This window comes from Stegodyphus dumicola, chromosome 12 (assembly GCF_044657685.1).
Source record: "Stegodyphus dumicola isolate Sdum_Otavi_A_Nest chromosome 12, ASM4465768v1".
Lineage (NCBI taxonomy): Eukaryota > Metazoa > Arthropoda > Arachnida > Araneae > Eresidae > Stegodyphus > Stegodyphus dumicola.
The window spans coordinates 73779648-73800247 of NC_140779.1; the positions used below are offsets into that span (position 1 = coordinate 73779648).

Here is a 20600-nt window from a genome sequence, read left to right on the forward strand (position 1 = left end):
TTTTATTTTCTGTTAAATTTGTATTTTATGCATGCAATTCATTTCCATGTATAATTAACTTGGAAAAATTAAATGTGCAGGTAATTTTTAGATGTTAAAAATGGATTTATAAATAGTTCAAGATTACTTTTAAGAGAAAATGTTTGTCTATGTTTTAGGTGGTCTATAAAGGCAAAGAGAGGCCTCAGCGGATCAATTTGTGGCTCCACGGTGGACATTACGACGTCATCAAATCTCTGATAGGATTTTTCGGCAGCAACCATTATTGCACAACCTGTGAAAAGGCCTACCAAATGCCTGAAAGTCATAGATGTGCCAATGCCTGTCCCATATGCTTGAGGACCGACTGCTTTCCGGGCCAGCCCCAACGATGCCAGAATTGTGATCGCCTTTGCCGATCCCATGCCTGCTTTGAAGCACACAAAGCCCTGACTGGAAATCAAGAATTTTCGCTTTGCGATAGAGTAAGTATTCTGAAATTATTCATCTAAATCAATATATATGCAAATTTCTCGTTTAAATAATTTAAATGTTTATCTATCGTATGTTTAAATATTTTGAAATTTTCGTTATAGGTATACCAGTGCAGAGAATGCTGCCAAGTGATCCGGAGGCGGGATTGCCCTAAAGAGTTGCATAGGTGTGGCACCACGAAATGCCCTTCTTGCAACCAGTTTGTCGTGGCTGCTGAGCACCGTTGCTATTTGCTACGTGTTGCTCCGAAGAAGTCCGAGAATAAGTTCATTTTCTTTGACTTTGAAAAGGACCAGTCTTCGGGGGAGCATCTCGTAAATTTCGCGGTGGCTCAGTATGCCGACGGCACAGAAAAAGTGTTTCCAGGATACGCGGCATGCCGAAACTTCTGCGCCTGGCTGTTCTCTACAGAGCACAAGGGCTTCACCGCCGTGGCACACAACATAAAAGGGTAAGTTAAAAATACCCTAGTTTGCATGCTTTTTAAGTACGACTATTTTTTCAATATTATTCATGTTTTTTTTTACTTACAGGTTTGACGGACAGTTCGTGATGGCCTGGCTCCTGGAGCAAGGCACAGCGCCGGAGGTGATCCCTAACGGGTCTATGATCATGAGTGTAAGACACCCCAGTCTCAACATTCGGGTCATAGACTCGTTAAACTTTTTACCGATGGCGTTGGCCAAACTACCGGGGTGCTTCGATCTCAGCGAGTTAAAGAAAGGATACTTCCCTCATCTCTTTAACTCGACGGAAAACCAGAGTTATGTCGGACCGCTACCGGACCCCCACTATTACAGCCCGGATACCATGAGCACTTCAGCCCGACAGGCATTTCTGTCCTGGCATGAGAAACACAAGGGGGATGTGTTCAATTTTCAAGACGAGATGCTGGCCTATTGCAGGTATGTTTTTTTTCCTTTTTCCTTGCTTTAATTTTATATTTTATGTTTCGTATATTTAACATTTTCTTTTTATATTCATAGATCGGACGTGGATATTCTTCGCCGCTGTTGTCTGGAGTTTCGAGCCCAGTTTTTGGATGTGGCGGGTGTGGATCCATTCCAGTAAGTTATTTTCTCATTCTGTTCTAATCATGTTTACAATTATGTTATGTTTAGTGTCTCATACCATCCTTTTAATTTCTTTTCAGATACGTTACCATTGCGTCAGCCTGTATGGCAACGTATCGGAGTGGCCACATTCAGCCCAACACGATTGCCATGGTGCCCACACACGGCTACGTCAACTCAACGAATTACAGCCCTGATTCGATCCGGTGGTTAGACTTTGTTGCTGCTTCGGAAGGCATTGCCATTCAACACGCTTTGAACGGAGCCAGAGAGCACAGAATCGCCGGAGTCTCGGTAGATGGTTTCTGCCAAGCAACACAAACCGTCTATCAGTTTCAGGTATGTAAAAAGTAAATTATATTTCTATATGATTCATTTTAATGATTTTACACTTTTAATGTTTAATTTACATGTGGAACACTATTAATTTATTTGTATTATTTTAGGGCTGTTTCTTCCACGGGTGTAGTTCCTGTTATGACGGTGATGTCATTCATCCACTAAAAGGAGTTTCCATGACAACGTTGCGAGAGAAAACGGAAGAGACCACACGAAAGCTTCGCACCCAGGGTTTCCACGTCATAGAAATGTGGGAGCATGAGTTTCAGAGAGAAAAAGAGGAAAATACGGATCTCCAAGCTTTCCTGGGGCAACACCATCTGAGGGACCGGCTTAATCCTCGAGACTCATTTTTCGGAGGACGGACCAATGCCCTCAAATTGTTCCACGAGGGAGACGCTAAATATGTGGATTTCACATCCCTCTATCCATGGGTTCGTACGTTTTTATTATTTTAAAACCTTTTCATGGATGATGTGTTTTTTTTTATTTTTATGTATGTTTTTTTGACTTTTTGTTTTATTTCACAGGTGAACAAATATCGCGTCTACCCTGTGGGACATCCAACAATCATCACGGGAAGCTTTAGAGATGTGGAAGATTATTTTGGAATTATCCAATGCCGAGTGATTCCTCCACGGAATCTGTATCTTCCGGTACTTCCCTATCGGTGCGGGAAGAAGCTGATGTTCCCCCTGTGTCGGACTTGCGCCCTTCTTCAACTGCAGACTCCGTGTACCCACACAGACGACGAGCGAGCTCTTGTCGGAACGTGGGTAACGGAGGAAGTCAAACTGGCGAAAAAGAAAGGTTACCGCCAAAACTCTACAGAATTGTATTAGACAAACGGGTAATTCAAAAAGACTTGAGCACATTGCCGTATGGTCATTAGTATATTGAAGAAGAACTTTTTATGTTTATGTTAGAACCTTATCTGAAAATGAAATTTTGTATATAAATAAATAAATATATATATATATATATATATATATATATATATATATATATATATATATATATATATATATATATATATATATGTGCAGAATCATGCATTTGTATGTGTATAAAAGAAAACTTATTTAAAAAAAATAAACACAAGTTTGAATGATAAAATTGTGTTTTTCTTATTTGAAAGGATTTCATGAAAGGTAAGTTTTTCCTAGAAAATAATTGTCATATTTTATTTTCAAAAATTATGTTAACTTAATTAGAAAGAAATACAACACCAATGATCAGCCATTACATTTATTCACGTATCATTACAATTTCAGCCATAGTTTGGAAGATGCGTTTCTTTTAGGTCTAGCATACATAGTTTTTACATTCATTAAATATTTGTTTTTGACAAAGTCTTGAGGAAAGTTGTTAACATTCAGTACATTTTTAAACTGTTCAAAGGCAAAAGGTTTTTGAGTTCTATTTCTCAACAGAAAGTTTATCAACTGAACAATGTCAGAGCCAGAAAACACATGATCATCTAGAATGAGTTCTTTATTCTGTGTCCAGGAAATCTGATGCTCTTTTAGAAAATCTATTATTTTCTGTGCCGTTCTTTTCTGCTTCACAGGAACTGTTTGCATAATTTCTTTTTCTATATCTTTCTCAGAACGTTGTTCAGGCGGTTGTTCTTCGGAAGTGTTCACATGAGGAAATGTAACATACTTTTGCAGAACCTGGATGTACAATTTAGACTTTTCTTCATCGTCCATTTTCTTTTTTAAGATGTTTTGAATTTGGGTATCTAAATCACTCAAATGTTCATCTTCAAATTGCTGCATACGATCCAGGGGTACCAGCGCAAATTTCTTACTGTGTTCCATGGATAAGGGAGGATAAGACACTGACTGCTGCAGGAATCAGGAAAGATAGGAAACCGTCACCTTTTTGAACCAAAAGACGTCTTTTCTTAAAAAGAGGTACTTTTTTGTCCGCTAGTTTTCTTAAAGTTCTTTTAAAAGGGGCGAGTCGATTTTTGACCCATTTGGTGATGGGTACGTTTCCTTTTAGAAGATTTAAAACACACTCACAAACTGATTTTATGAGATGATTCGGACACTTTTTCAGTACAGCTGCTTTTATTCGACTTTTTCCTAATAGTTTTAGATAATCCACATCCTTCAGATGAGACATGCTGATGACAAATGAACTCTTCTTCCTGCACACTTTCTTTTATATAGGTAGCAAATGCAGCCGCTTTGGTTAAAGCACAGCAATTAAATCCTTTTGCATGAATCGAACATGTTAAAGAACTTTTCTTTTTTAAATTCTCTATCTTAGGACAGTCTAGATTTATGATGTCTCTACCTAATAAATTTTCTAAAAATAATTTCTTTTCTAATCCTTTCACGTATATGACAGAATAAATAGATGATAAATATTGCAAAATAATACGAAGATGAGTATAAGGTAATACACCCTCACTCCAATTCATGTGATGACGATTTCTTGTGACCCAAGCAAAACACTTTTGCTGAGATCGTGATAATGTTTTCCAAGGTTGAGGAGGTAAAAATGACCAGCAACTGTGATATCCTTCATGCACAGAATACAAGGCTAATTCTTTAACAACGTAGCAATGAGGCATCCATTGAAAACCTTCGAAATCTATCACGATGGGAGAAGACATGTTAGCCATTCGACGTCTCAAACTGAAATGAACTATCGGGGCTGGTAGACATAGTATTTATCCCCAGGAAAGATGCCTGTACGAAGGCAAAGCGTTTCACTTGTTTCAGGTCGTAAATCAATCAACAAGTAGCTAAATGGAGTTGAAGTAGCATCCTGAAAAATTTCTTGAAAGGCCTTTACTTTTCCGAGGAACATTTGTCTAGCTAAATGCATAATTTGACTTTTATCTCTAGGATTTTTGTATAGGACAAGGTAATGGGAATTTAAATGAATATTTCTCATCTCCTTGCCTTGATGAAAAAGATTTTGTGTTATAAAAACGACTGAAAGGTTTCGGTGATGACTTCCTTTTGTAAAAAGTTTGCTTATGCGAGTATCACTTGCTAATTCAGACATTAAATCGTCTATGATAATTAAAGCATTTTGAAGAGTCTGCAGGTTAGATGGTAATCCTTCTTCAAAATTTACGTTTTTCATGGAATTAAAAAGAGGTTGATAACTTCCGTAGCAATAAATAATATTGGTCGGGATGGGATGGAACATTTTATGATCTATCAATTTCTTCACAAAAAATGTTTTTCCCGAACCGGTAGGTCCGCTCAGAAGACAAGTAGAAGGATGTACGAACTTGGGCAGTTCCATTTTTGGAAATGACAGCATGTTAAGAAAACACTCACTTTTATACTTAATCGAAAATCCTTTTGCATAAGACATTTATTCATTTTGTTTAAATAAGTGTAGAAACAAGAAACACAAGAGACATTTTTACAAATTAAAACAACTTTATTTTTTAAAAATCATGTTTACACCATATCTTTTTTTGACAAATTGAAATATTTGGAAATCATGATTCTTCCCATCTAAGGGTGATACAATGAGTTCCATACATTGACAGCGTTTAATAATGAAATAAATACAATAATGTCCACATACATTAGAAGTTAAACTCTGAAGCGAAATCTTGTTCCAGCAAACATGACGATATTTCTTGACAAAGGATGTGATATCTTTTCCATATACTTCAGGCGGGAGTCCATAAGAGTCAAAAAATTCCAGAGTCTGTTGATCTGCAAGGTAGACAGCTAGCCAATGAGTTCCTTTTTCATCATGTTTGTCCGTATTGAGCACCAGTGCACAGGGAAAACTTTGAATCGCAGGTATTTTATCACAAGGAAAAACACCCGCATAATATCTCGAAGAAATAGGATCTCGAGATAAGATTTGATGAATCTGTGATGAATTCATCAGTTTCCAAAATCGTACAGAATATTTCGAGCTTTATTGATTTCTATCAAATTTTCAAATTCAGCGTACACTAATAACGAAACAGTTTGTTGTAAGGGAGTCCCAAATTTTATTTCTAATCTTAAGTTGCTGTGTCGAACTAGATTTAAATGAGAGCCATCACAAAGGTCAGGTGACAGGTCGAAGCGAAATAAGGAATATCCTTTTGAAAATTCTGTTCTTGAAAGGTAAAGTCCTCTGTCGTCTGCATTCATAAATAAATTCTGATAAGCTCGTATGAAAGGATTTTTGTCAAAATTAGGCTGAAGAGGATTATGAGGTACCGGTTGACCGTGCCACATAAACACCGATAAAGTTCATATTATAATGCTTGAATTCGAAAGGAGACTTTTTATAGTTTCCGTTAAAGGCATCATTGTCGACGCATGCCACCACAATACGATTAGGCATTTGACCTATGAAAATATTGTCTTGAATAAAACTCATATTTCCAGTGGGAATGGAATAGGCTTTGCAGAGCACTCTATTAATGGGATATTTGGCTGTTGATTTTTCTAGGCTTTTGGCATGTCCTAGCACAACACCAGGGCTAACTCTCACTTTTCTTACAAACAATGAAGCTTGTTCGAGTAAAACTTTAAATTCACCTTCGCCCAATAAACAAAATTCTGGTTTGCTGCGTATGAGTTTAATTTTCATATCCACCATATTCAGCAAAAGTCTTTCCTGATGAAACATATCCAAGTGCAATCGGACAATCATATCGACCGAAGCACTCAGTTTAAACAATTCTGCTCGTTGGTTGAATCCTTCGTTCGGCTGAGTGTCTTGAATATCAAAAACGTTCAGACGTCCTGCTGTATCTTTGAAAAACAATTCTGATGACAGTTGAGACGTTTTCGTATCAAAACCATGATTCAATATTTTTTCTATCATGGCTCTGTAAGGATACGTGTTATTACTGGTGGAAACGAGTCTTTCATTTAAGCTAATATCCACTTGAGAAAACATAGAATGTAAAAAGAGATTGACAGGTCCCACTTTACTTTCAGCCGTGATTGGCTTGTCATCATTTTTTAAAATTTTCACTTTGACGTAGAGTTGTGTCTGTGATAAGTCTAGGTAGTCGTCTCCGCTTCCAGAAACATTGAATTCAACAGGACTTCCTTCCGACACATTGGCTAATGGATGAAATTCAACCCACTGACCTTTTTCTATCACTGTTTGAGTGGGAGGTAACGAAAATAAATCCAGTTCGGATTTTGCGCATTCCGGAGAATCTTTTAACAGAAAAGCCATTACGAGTCAAAAATATCACGTCGTTGCACCTTCCTGGCTTTAGACGAAATGAAGTGTTTGGGGGGTTTGCGCTTCCTTTTAAACCTTCCGTGACCAATCATCTCGTCTGCTTTCTGAACTGCTTTCCTCGCTAATTTTTTGCCAGCTTCTTTAGATCTGGTTTTGAGGGAGACTTTAAAATTTTCTCCCGACAATACGTCGTTTGCAATTTGTGTTCCAGTCCGCAAAGCTTCTTTTCCGACTGTTTTGGCTCCACTCATCAAAAACGGCATAGCACTGCGAAACAGCTTTGCAAAAAATCCACCAATACCATAACCTTTCTGTAAAATGGTTCTTTGATAGTAAGGTAATCCATTTCCAGTTTGAGCTAAATAATAATCTTCAAATTTTTTCGTGCAACACCTATAAGGCACTCGCATATTTGATGCTTCTAATCTTGCATACACAATCCAAATGAAATCAATTTGCAGATGAGGGCTTCTTTTATAGAATTCTCAGACGAAAATGCAACACAAGAAATACTTTGCCTCTTTCGAATGGTACTAAATCTCCAGAGTGAAGTCTTATGTCAATATGTATAGTCTGAAAATGTTGACGGATAACTGGCAAGTAAAAGGGCCGGGGGTAATGAGCGTTTATGATGTCTCCGTCATTTCCTTCTACGGTGACAATTTTTAACAACGGGGCTTGAACATCTCCCACAATTTGAGGTTCTACGAGATCGCAATACACATACATGACAGGAAAAGATACTTTGGGATCGGCTACAAAAGGACTTTGTTCCAATCCTTTGTAAACACCCGGCTCGAACCCTAGAAGCTCCGCTAATCCTTCGTGAAGAATGACTTTGCAGTTTTCGTCGGTCTTAATGGTCACTTTTTTCGTAACAGGATGATAACTGAATTCAATCTTATTTTTATGAGAAGGTATTTTCATGGCTTTTAATAAATCTGGTATCGTTTCATAACATCCTGGAGGCACTCTTCGACCTTCCAATTTTCCATCACCCAAATCAAATCCAAATAAATTATTGTCTTTTCGGACGTTATACCATGTGTGAGAGTAAATAAAGTCCACAAGAGATAACTCCCACTGACTATTTAAATCCATCGGAGTAGGAAGCTGAGTGGTAAATTGTGATATTTTGTTGTCTGGAAAAAAACGCATGGAGCTGTCGCTGATCAGTGTGATAAAGAAAGACATGTTTCGTTCAAATGACAGATAAGCAGAATTTACGGGCCTTTTATACCCTTCTCACATCCTCCACCCAAGAATTGAAGCTTTCGGGGTACCCCTGAAATTTCACAAAATATTCTATTTTCCCGCGACGTTTCCTCTTTCTTAAAACTTTTTCTACAGGATAATAACCAGAGTCCGAAACCTTTTGAAGTTCTTGTTTGTAAAACGTTCCTTGTATAACTTCTCCTGCAAGATCTTTCAGTTTATAGACAACAGGAATTCGTCGAATAATTTTATAGATTGTAAAAATTTCTCGTGTCCAATTTTGTTCGTATCCTTTCTCAAAGACCATTTTTTCTCGGCTGATGCGTACCGTGTCTCCAATCTTTAAATCTGAAGAAATAGGGTTTTGTACTGGTTGCTGACTATACAGCGTTTTCCAAATTTTTTCTTGATTTTGTAATGTAACGGATACAGGTTCTGTCTTAATACTGCGATGCCATGTATGGTTATAACTGGATATCAATTTATCAATCACATCAATGTACTTTCGTGTATTCATTTCGGTAAAGTATTTCCACATTTTTGTTTTTAGAGTTCGATTAAATCGTTCTACGACAGAAGCTTTGGTTGTATTATGTGTCGTGAAAATCGAACGTTTCTCTTTTTCAAAAAATTTTGAACTTGTTTATTGGTAAACTCTTTCCCTGCATCTGTTTGTAATGATTCGGGTGTACGTTCCGAAAATATCTTTCCGAAAGCGGATTGGATGGAAACAGATGTTTTATCTTTGAGAGGGATAGCCCAAGCGTATTTCGAAAGGATGTCTATACAGGTCAGCAAATATTTATATCCATCATTAAAAGAGGCCAGGGATTGCATATCCACTAAATCAGATTGAAATTGCTCGTTTAAGCCTCCTACGATGACTCTGTTCCTGGGAAACTTGTGCCTCAAAGGCTTGTGCAAAGTATAAGAATCCTTGGTTTGCAACCATTTCTGGATGTATTTTGCTTTTACGCGACCTTTTAAAGCACGATGCAAAGCAGCAACACCCCCGAAACTTGCGGGGACCTGTGGATCCCGATAGGTCTGAGACAGAGCTGCCTTCATTGCAACAGTTGTTATGATCTAAACGTACACTGATATTCATTTATATATATTTAACTAGAACAGATAAAAAATACCCTAGTTTCACCTATATAAAGATTTTAGAAAATAGGCCTAAAAAACAAGAGAGAGAAAATGAATGCTACTTAACATCTCAAAGGTTGAACAAGTAATGATATATATGTTTAAGAATAACCATATTTATATTCTATAAAAATTAATAGGTTTGTATTCAATAGGTATTTTTAAAATTTATGTAAGTAATCATTACAGATTAATTCTTTTAAATAAGGTCTGAACCTGGAGACAGTCATGAGATCGTTGTAAAATAAAATAACATTTATTGAGCATCCTAATTATTTTACAAATATTCATAGTATTCAATACCTAAGACACCATTGATAGTACAAAATGTGTTTCTTACTTCATCGAGTACATGGTTTAAACACACAGATTTTAAAAAGTCCTTGGTAATGTAGTGAGCAGTTTTCACTAACATTAAATAGGGTTCTTCACCCCAAATGTTTCCATAAAATTGCCTGGCGATGTCAACAGCATTGTATCTCAGAGCAATGGCATTCACAGTTTCTGTTTTATGAACGAGTTCTTCACAGTCTTTCAGCTGGGGATATTTCAGTTCGTCTTGTTGATTAAGAAGCTCTTCAAGCGACATCTTTAGAATGGTTTGAAGTCGCGCTCTTCCCATAGAAATGTCAAAGGATTGGGGTAGATTTTCCTCTCTGACAGGTTCGTCGGATACGCTTTCGTAGGCTTCACAAAAGTTCATGTTTTGATAAACGAGGTTGGTGACAATATCGCTGATACGGCTAAAGTGGGTCATCAGTTCTTCCCACTGCGTCGTTGTAATGCTGAGGCTACTTTTTTCATCTCCTGTCGAAGAGAGTTGCTTCAAAGTGAAGTGGGAATCTTTATATGTGACTACAAAGTTCTTGGGCAACTCCAGATTCAGTGTCAGCAGGTCTGGTTCCTCCACTGTCATGTTGGTTGCGAGAACATTCAAACACCATGGCTCAAAATTTACTCCTCGTCTTGTCGGATAGTAAGCTTTACCATATTTGGCATACTCTCGGATGTGCACAGTCACTTTTCCCTTGTAAATGCTGGGTCCCACAAAGACATTGTCTCCCATGTGAGTGAGCTCCTCTGGAATAGTGTCTTCAGTAAAAAGTCCTTTACGCTGAAAGAAAAAAAATTGTCAGTCATTTGGTAGACAAAAAACATATACAAAAAATGAGGTAACATAAAAATATAAACTTTAACATATGAACCTTTTTTACAAATACGTACTTTTTTCTCGAAATGGCTTGTTTCTTCTGCTTTTCTTTTGGCACAAGAGCTATCTGATTCTCTTGGAACATCATAGCTCAACACTTTATCATTCAAAGGCATGGATTCTTTCTCCAATAGATTTTCCATCTGAAAAAGAAAGGCAAATTAAGCCCACATTGAACTTTCACAAATAAATTTTTAAAAGATTAACACTCTAAAAAATAGTATGTTTTCGAAAAGTAACTTACCTCTGCAGCGTTGTTGTTTCTTGGCTGTCCAGGATTCATGTTCAAAACGATGAAGAAACAAAAATCTGATGAAATTAATAATGATAGTCCAAGCAAAATATGTGCGTACACTCAAGGCGACAGCAGGAAAGAAATGCGGAACGTTACTCGGGATAGCCTTATATCGGGCAGGAACTCTTTATTTCATCTGAACGGTGATTGGTTAAGAAACGGTGAGGTCATATTTCAAAGAATCTGATTGGTTCACAGAAAAGTATCCATACACCTCAGCGGAGACATACAAAGGTGTGATACGGCAGACGCCATTTTGTAAAGCAACATGTCGCAACAAGAAATAGATGATGTCATTCCAAACACGTGGTTCAAGAGTTCGTTGCCACAAACATAAAAAATAGTGTTGTTGCCACAAAAAATAAACAACTTTGAAAAGATCGTTGCCACAGAATCAAAACGAAAGTTTAATGATGTCATTCCAACACGTGATACAAGATGGCGCTGATGTCGTCACTTCCGGAGAAATTCAAAATGGCGGAGGTCACGCCCCTTTCCTGTGACGTCACTTCCGCCGCCCGGTTACCTCCGCTTACTACTAACGCAGATGACATTTGCAAATCTGCAGTTTAGTTAGCAATCTTAGTTTGCAGCAAAATTTAAAAAAAAACATGCTTTTCCTTTGTGTACTGAGTGTGTAGATTACTCCCCCTTTCTTTTTTTAAATTTCATTTTCTGGCACTTTTATTTGTGCACTTAAATTTTGAAATAATAAAATAACCATGTTTCAGAAAATATAAGTAACTACTGTGCTTTAAATCAAAACCTTTACTACTTAATAAATAGACAATAATGTTATGAAAATCAAACCACACAAGTCAAAAGTAGTAAGAAAGAATAAAAATTACTACATTAAGAAAGCAGCAGTGTAATTTAAGTGCAAAAATTGCAAATAAGAAATATCATAAAGGGGAAAAGTCTTAAGCAGCATTTTATTGAACATTAAAAAACTAATATCAACATAATTAAATAAGTAATACAGTCTAAAAATATAATCATACGACTCTAGCAGTTAATCAGCTAATAAAAGTTAGCACTATTGTATTAAATTTGGCTGTAATTTGTTTACATCTACTATTAACACAAAACTGAGTTTGTGACTTTCTTTTCAGCTGGTACGCAACTACTAAAACGTTTTCACCAGTAGACCTAAAATACGTGCCAAAGACCATTTGAAAAATAAAAAGAAAGGTGTTAAAATTCAATAAACACCACACCCGTAGGCGAAAAAATAAAAAGTGACTTTTAAGTCATGCAGTTCGAATTTAGTGATCGAGACACGAAATCAAAAAGTCCTTGCAAAAAAAAAAAAAAAAAAAAAAAAAAAATTAAAAAAGTCCTTGCAGAAAGTCCAAAATTAAGATGGGGTATCGAACCCACGATCTCGATGTTCGGAGAAAAACCTGTTCTGTTCTTTACCACTGAGTTACAATCGCTGGTGTAGCAGTTGTCGTAAAAGCTGTGAACTTCGTCACCTAATTAATTTCCACTTTCGGCGAAGGTAATGAATGAGTCTGTGCTGCTTTAATTCCGGCCCGTAATTTCTCGACGGAAGATTTTGCTTTCTAAATTTTTTCGATAAGTTCGACCATAGTTTCAAGTAGTTTCTGAATATTTTTATCTAGTATCTATGACATGGCATCAATAATAGTTTTTGGAACTTTTCTTGGAGGGAGATAAAATCATTTTCACCCCGAATAGAAAATATTTGAATATATAAAGTAATGGCGACAAAACTTAGCAAAATAAGAGAAACCCTCATTTTTTTATTTTTAAAATTTACATTACTTGTGTCCTTCAACAATACATTTTCTCTACAGAAGTCTATTAGTTGAAAAATTTGAGTTTCGCTCCAACGAAATAAGAGCTATGTTTATAATTTATTCCAAAATGAGGAGAAAATCGCTGTTAAGGCCTCACTACACGAAGCGATTTTCTCGGCCGACTTTTTGGTAGGGCAACAATTTTAAGGATCTACGCATGCGCCAAAAATCGATCATGTTCTATGCAACGATTTCAAATCTGGACGCCTATTCTACGCTGCGAGAGTCGGCTGCAATTTGTGGGCTGCTAGTGAAAAACGGGTCTGCTCTACATCCCATATTCTGCGAGTACGGAAGTTGTGGAAGGCGTGGGAGAAAATGTTGCCGCGTCGTCAATCAGGCTTGTGCAGTTGACGTTTTAAGTAGATGATGACTTCGTATGCATTGTTTCGTATTTATATGAAGGACGCGGTCGTAGATCGGTGGCGAATTAATAGAAAACATGACGATGCTCTTGCTCTTCCAGAAGATGTTTCAATAGCCTATTTTAGACTGCCAAAATTTATAGTTATCTTAATTTGCGATGAACTAAAAGAGTATTTGGAGGCACATGCAGAAAACACAAACGCACTTTCTACTGAAAGAAACGTTATTTAAACTTTTCCTGAAATTATATAAATATTGCAATTACATAGTTTTAAAATGTAGAAGATAATAAGTATTTCTCTAGCACATAATCTTTCTTCAGTTAATAATAATATAGACATCCGAGAAAAGTCTACTCGATTTATGCACAGCAAGAATTAAATTTATTTTTAAATTATGTTGCGTGCATTTGGGTTCGTAATATAATGAATGCACAAGTTTGATGAAAACTTAATAAAATGTTTTCTTATCACAAGAAATAAAACAAAATGCTGAATAGATATTTGTACAATATCACACAGGTAGTTATATTTTAAACTACTAAAATGTTAAATAGAAATCAATCCAAACTGCACAGAAAGCTAATGCAATCTCACCGTGAATTCGTTACATTTAACAACAAAAATAAGTAAATAACTCAAATGAGATGTTTTTCTCCGGCTTTTATAAGCTTTTTGGCCAATCTTCTACAACCGGAGTAAGTTGGCGCCAAACTATTTTGGTCTTTAAAATTTGGCGGCAATGAGAGCACTAAGATGTGATTTTTAAACGTAAACAGAATAGTAACTTTTAATTTTTGCAGTAGTGAAACGCCGTTATTTTATGTAAACAGAATAGTAAAATAAGATGATAAAATACTAGATGAGTAAAAAGTCCATCAGCTTTGCAAGTAAAACATAGTCCTATCTATGTAATTCATGATAAAATAATATAATAACTAATAAAAGAATAAATTGTATAACACTTCCCCTTGAACTCCAAAATTGTCAACCGTGTAAATACTGCCTTCACTAACAACGGACGCATCATAAAGTCACTAAAATATACAAGGGCTAATCTTCAGAATATGGTAACAGGTAGTTTGGCGACATTTTGGTAAGGCGATAAAGGTTACTAGCTAGGACTTTAGCAATAATCTGAGAAGTACACAGTTCGAATTATTTTGTCTCAGATAAATGAGAGATCATAAGACATGTAATGCGACATTTTCCAGAAAATTCCGATAGTGATTTTAGCTAATAAGCACTTAGAAACAATTTCGCTGTTAAGGTGCAGAATCGCCCACTTATTTGTTTGGATCTTTTTACAAGAGTAAGAAGAATTGGACTTTTCTCAATTTTCTTTGACTTTTTAAGTGAAAATAGGTCGACGTACATGGATACCGTGTATGTGCAATTCTTAAAAACGCGGTAAGCAGTTTGCGATTCTGCACTTTCTCCCAATTTCGAACCTAATCTTCGTCATGATTAAGCATTTTTGTTCCATAAACGTTCTAGTATAAGCGTAATTCGGCTAGCAGATTGTTGGAAAAAATGTTAAGTAAAAAAAAAAAACATGCCTTTACTTCGTGAAAACAAAATGGCGTCCAAAACAAAACTAGCAGGTTGCTGTAGCAGGGTTGGTCGCCATATTTTCGATAAGTTACCATAATATAAAGATTCACTATACAAGTTACTATAGTCGTGGAATTCAACCCACTAAACAACTTTCGTTCAAAACTTTAAACATTCCACGTTTTTCGATTGCCACATGCAAGAAACAAAACTAAAAAAAAAAAAATAATTAACTGACCCGGAAAACATTAACTAAATAAAATTAAATGAAAAATCTTCATAAATTATAAACTTCACGTCACCTGAAATCCAACATTCTTCTACCAACAACAGCTTTACCTCTTGCAAATATTAAATAGTAAAACTTTTAAAAACAAACAATATTTCAAAATTAAATTAAAAAGAATCATGTGCCTACACTAAACTCGCACTCATTACAAGCATCGAAATAAAGCTCTAGGTTTGCCACAAGAAAACATACAGCCGGAAACCACAGACAGATCAAAATCGCACCAAATAAAAAATCTCTCGTCAAGTTTGGCGCTCACCCCGATTATGGAAGATTAACCAACTTTTTATTCAGTCACGAGAAGCTCCTCGTAATTTCTCGAGGTTTCTGGAAAGTAAAGGAGTAGGATTACACAGTTACAGCTAACACACAATTGCATTCTTTCAATTCAAATGTAAATTACGAGGTATCTATTTATTAAATGCGCGTGCTGCTTTATTTTTACTTTTTCAGCCCAACTTTCTCTTAAAACTCGTCACGCGCTGCATTACACGGGGAAAAAAAAAAAAAAAAAAAAAAAAAAAAAAAATTCAACTACATTTTTACCCAAAATAGCTAACTAAATACAAAAACCGTAACACTGCTCCCTATTGCATTTTAAGATTAAATATGGTAAAACTGAAGAAGAATCTTAGTTTTTCTAATCCATGCTTTTAATGCAAGTTAAGTTATATGACAAAGTCAACAACAAAATGCTCAACTGAGCTTCTTAAAGTAGAAGTTGAAGTACATTCTGAGATGTTGCCAAAAAAATATATAAAATAAAAGACTACAGTACCTTGTTACTTCCTTGTACGAAGTAAACAGGAAGTATTGTAATCACGAAAAGTTTCAGGCAGCATATTTCAACGAAAATATCCCATTTTGACCTCTTTCAAATGCAATTTAACGATGTATTTCCGTGACATCTAAAGGACAGAATAAAACACTCTTTTCCTCCAAAAAAATTATAAAACTGCTTTAAAATGAATTCTGAAGAAACTTTTTCGTGGCGTCTGTACGAACGTATGTACGTACGTAAGTATCTCGCATAACTCAAAACCGAGTAGCCTCAGAAAGTTGAAATTTTGTATATAGGACTGCTATAACATGTAGATGTGCACCTCGTATTTTGGTTGCAATCGGCCGCACCAAACGTATATAAATATATTTATATATATATCCACTCTGTTACCCGGCTCAGTGATCTCAGTTTCTTTACTCTTATATGTTTGTAAATGGTGGTTCGTGGTGTAGTGGTTCTGCACGTTGGGCCGGTACTCCAGGGGTCCGTGGTTCGATTCCCGGCGAAGGCGTTTGCTAATTTTTCATCTTGCCTGCTTCCAAAAAATCCTAATGTCTCTACAAACAAATCTGCAACTTGCATTTCTGATGAAATCTGCTGCACATCGAATTTACCTTCCAGAACTTTCTCACCTATGAAAAAATGTTTTAGACTTATGTGCTTGCTATGAAACTTAGGGTTCTAAGCTAGTCTTACTGCAACACTGTTGTCTACATAGATGGTTGGCACTTGTTTCAAGGAAGAAACACCAGTAATCAGTCTGTTCATCCAAATGATCTCTTTTGCAGCTTCATTTGCTGCAACTATCTCAGCTTCTGTAGTTGATGTTGCAACCATGGCTTGACGTTAGCTCAACCATGATATTGTTCCACCTGCATACAAACATATTACTCCACTGGTTGATCTGCTTGTTTGAATACATCCACCAAAGTCAGAATCACTAAAACATTATAAAATTCCAGGTTTATAGCCTGATTTATAAACGATGCATTTTTGCTTGGAATTTGCAATGTATCTAAATACACGCTTAACCTTGATCCAGTCTTCTTTAGAGGGATTTTCTAATTTACGTGACAAAACACTAATAGAGTATGCCAAGTCAGGTCTTTACCCCATCATCAAATACATCAATGCTCCCACAGCTTCACGGTAAGGGATATCTGTTTCATTAATTTCTTCTGTGTAAACTACTTTATCCTTCAAAATGGGTGTATGAACTGATTTGCACTCATTCATGGAAAACCGCTGAAGGATCTTTGTGGCATATGCTTATTGCCCTATCTTAATACTTGCATCTTCTAGACGCTGTATTTCTAGTCCTAAGAAATATGAAGCTGGCTTGCTAGTGATTTTAAACTTTAACTTCAACTGGCCTATAATGTTTCTGGAATTTTCTTCATCAGTAGCAGCGATCAGTTCATCATCCATGCAGAGTGCTATGAGTAGCTTCTCACCGTTTTCTTCTCGAATGAATAGGCATGGGTCTGCTTCACTGATCTTAAACCCAAGGTCCATCAGAATTTTCCGAAACATTTATGCCAGCATGGAGAAGCTTGTTTCAAATTTTTCAAATTCTGTGAAGTAATCACTATTATTGGTAATACGCTTTGTGAATTATCCACAAACCAGTCATAGTAATTCTTTTCAGATGAGAAAGCTTCTTCGTCTAGAGCTGATAAGGATATTTTTGCTATAACACCATCTTTTCTTGAGACTTTATCATTTTGACTGGGCTTCGGTGGTCTTCCATCTTCTATCCATTTTCGACAAAATTTAATCCAATGTCCACTCTGGTGGCAATAGTTGCTTTTTTACCTTTGAAATTTCTTTTTATTTTGATTGCTTTAGCTTCTGATGCATCTTGATTTTGGACATCACCTTTAGATTTTTCTTCTTTATATTCTCTTTCTTGCGAGCATAATTGAGAAGTTAACTCATCATTTGTTCTTTTTTCTTCATTAAGAAGCAGCCAACTTGACTTAAAAGAACGGTACTCTTGTGGTAGTGTGTCTAAAATTTTACAAATTAATAACAACTGAGGCAGTTGGGTTTCTTGCTTTCTTTGAAGACTTAAATTTAATTCATTCCAAAGATTCTTCAGCTTTGATAGATGGGCAGCCATACTATCATTCATTGTCACCTTACACAAGAAAAATTGTAGACAAATATTATATAACTGATTGTCAGATGTTGCTTCAAAAGGTTTATGAAGTTCTAGCCATACCTCTCTAGCAGTATCAAACCTCATAATTTTCTGCATGGTTTCTTCTGTCATAGAATTTGTCAGTATCATCATGGCAAAGTGTTGGCCTTTTTATATGGTGAAAGATGATCTGAGTATTTTTCCAAAGTTGCTTCAACAGCCTCTTCAGGTGGCTGACATGGTTTAACTATTTTTCCTTCAGCAACTTCCAAGGAGTCGTTATAGTAGTTTAAACCGAACTTGATTCTATACTTCACACATCGGCCAATCCGATTCTTCACTAAATGGCTTCAACTGCAACTTTCCTACCTCCATTATTTACTCTTAGCGTTTCTGTAACGTTCTTCACTTTTAACAAAAGAATAAATAAATAAACACTTGAATATTTAGTACACTTCAATCAAATACTTCCCTTTAGGGCTTTCTTTAAACAAAATATGACTTCAAGACTTGAATAATGAGGAGAAAAAACTTTGCCATTCTTGCCGATCGCGTGGTTAAGGTTAACGCTATTCTTTTAACATTATAAAAACTTCTGCATTAAAAATAAAACTCTACTATCATTTTTGCACATGTAACGTGCGTAAAACCCATAACCTATTGCGTTTTAAGATTAAATATGAAGAAGAATCTTACTAAACGTCTATCTAATCCATGCTTTTAATGCAAGTTAAGTTATATGACAAAGTCAACAACAAAATGCTCAACTGAGCTTCTTAAAGTAGAAGTTGAAGTACATTCTGAGATGTTGCCAAACAAATATATAAAATAAAAAATTACAGTACCTTGTTTTTTTCTTTTGTAACATAAATAACTTCAACACCCCCTTCCCAAGGGCTGCACGTCCCGGGCAGTACAATCCCTATACAGGAAGACAAGCTTGCAGCTAAGGCATAAATGCAATAATAAAAATTACATTACATAACATGAACAATAAATGCAATAACTAAAACAAATCAAATACTATCACATATTAAATACAAATACAAAATACACATTTAGAAACAAAAAGGACCATGGTCCTACACTATTTACAATTATTTACACTACACTACTTACTATGGCCATAGTAATGAGCTAACCTGTCGTAATGAACAACTGTAAGTTTACATTTCGATGACTTACTAATCCGAACCACGACGTCGTTCAGCCTGTTTAAGACTGCGTAAGGACCATCCCAAGGTGACTGTAGTTTTGGAAAGAGTCCTTTCCGTCGAGTCGGATTCCAGAACCACACCTTGTCTCCTTCGTTGAATCGATGTGCAGTAGCTCTTGTCTGATATCGGGTCTTCATCTTCTCCATCGCTAAATTGATTCGCTCTCGTGCAAAATTGAGCATCACCTAAAACCGGGCCTGGAGAACTTAGATGTATTCCTCAGACGATGAAGGCGTACCCGGAGGGCGACCAGATTACAAGACAGACGAAGGTCACGACTGAAGAGCATCCGAGATGGAGAATAGCCGGTAGTCTTGTGTTTCTCTTCGACCTTAGTATGATTTCGGCAGGTTTCTGAGCAGGGTCTTTCAAACAAGATGTCGACGTTTTAGGTGAGGATACTTTCTCTGATGACAGATAGTTGTGTCCTCTAATGCTGAAAGCAGTTTCTTGTTTTTGAAATCCAAGGGAAAATTATATCTCTTTAAAAAGTCCAATCCGAGTATGCAAGGATTTGTAATATCTTCCACATATGTCGTGTAGGCGGCACTTCTAAACGTGATTTTTACATTTAACTTCCCAGCTATGTCGATTTCATCACCAGAAGCAGTCTGGAGAGTAACACGGGATGGTGTCCAAATGAGTTTATTTTTAAATTGTTGAATTTTTCTGTTAAATTTTTCTGAATGATGGTAACATTAGCTCCTGTATCAATGATCATATTTCAAGGAACTCCCTCGATATGCCTATTGATGGACAGTCCATTATTGTTGTGACTCACTGCAGAAATCTTGAACGCTTTAAAACTGGGTTTTTCAATATCACTCAAAGTCTGATCCGCGATATGGTCACTAACTTGTTTCCTGCGTCGTTGCTGGGAAATGGTCTTATTTTCCGTACCCTGGGGTCTTGTGCAGTTCCTTTGTACGTGGCCTTCAGCTCCGCAATTCCAGCACTTTGGTTTCTGGTCACTCCTTTTTCATCTTACGTCATTTAATTGTCTGTTTAACTCGTCTGTCTTATTTTCCGTGCGCTGAGATGTTCTGCAGTCCCTTCTTATGTGGCAATCAATAACACAGTTATTAGCACTTTAGAATTGGTTTCTTTTGATTCCTATTCCGTCTCAAGGAAATGACGTATTGTCAAATCATTTGTTTTAGTTACCGTGCCATGGGGTGTTCTTCAATGTCGTCGTATGCGGCCTTCACTAGCACATTTCCAACACTTTAGAGAGGGTTTGTTCTCACTACTACTCCGTATCAAAGCATTTACTTTGTAAGGATTATGTTAATTTTATTAGCAGTTAAATTTTAAGTTAAAGTTCCTTTCCTGTCAAATTCTTAAATTCAACTTACTACTTCCGGCCAGAACGTAGTTTTGGAATTTGCTGAATATTTAATGAGAAGGAGCGGTATTTAAACCACGAAGTTACTTACCGAGACAGAGAGAGAAACAGAGTTTCTGAACTACGCGCGTCTGCCTTTTT

General features: G+C 36.4%; 4 protein-coding genes across 4 annotated transcripts; 2 read left to right on the forward strand and 2 right to left on the reverse strand.

The window, feature by feature from the left end:
• The first annotated feature begins 145 nt into the window (after positions 1–145).
• On the forward strand, positions 146–929 carry LOC146993693 (uncharacterized). Its single transcript, XM_085827432.1, has 2 exons — positions 146–464; positions 576–929. Exons 1-2 carry the CDS (start codon positions 294–296, stop codon positions 927–929), a joined length of 525 nt encoding a protein of 174 aa, XP_085683558.1. The 5' UTR covers positions 146–293.
• LOC118179697 (uncharacterized) lies at positions 917–2830 on the forward strand. Its single transcript, XM_085827430.1, has 5 exons — positions 917–1379; positions 1461–1541; positions 1628–1886; positions 1994–2320; positions 2417–2830. The coding sequence occupies exons 1-5, from the start codon at positions 988–990 to the stop codon at positions 2726–2728; spliced, it is 1371 nt and encodes a 456-aa protein (XP_085683556.1). The 5' UTR covers positions 917–987; the 3' UTR covers positions 2729–2830.
• Positions 2831–6074: 3244 nt separating this feature from the next.
• LOC118179700 (uncharacterized protein F54H12.2-like) lies at positions 6075–7061 on the reverse strand. Its single transcript, XM_035348863.2, has one exon. It carries the CDS (start codon positions 7059–7061, stop codon positions 6075–6077), a length of 987 nt encoding a protein of 328 aa, XP_035204754.2.
• Positions 7062–9697: 2636 nt separating this feature from the next.
• LOC118179698 (uncharacterized) lies at positions 9698–11595 on the reverse strand. Its single transcript, XM_035348860.2, has 3 exons — positions 10889–11595; positions 10659–10787; positions 9698–10548 (listed from the first exon to the last, which is right to left on the reverse strand). The coding sequence occupies exons 1-3, from the start codon at positions 10925–10927 to the stop codon at positions 9712–9714; spliced, it is 1005 nt and encodes a 334-aa protein (XP_035204751.2). The 5' UTR covers positions 10928–11595; the 3' UTR covers positions 9698–9711.
• Positions 11596–20600: the final 9005 nt, after the last annotated feature.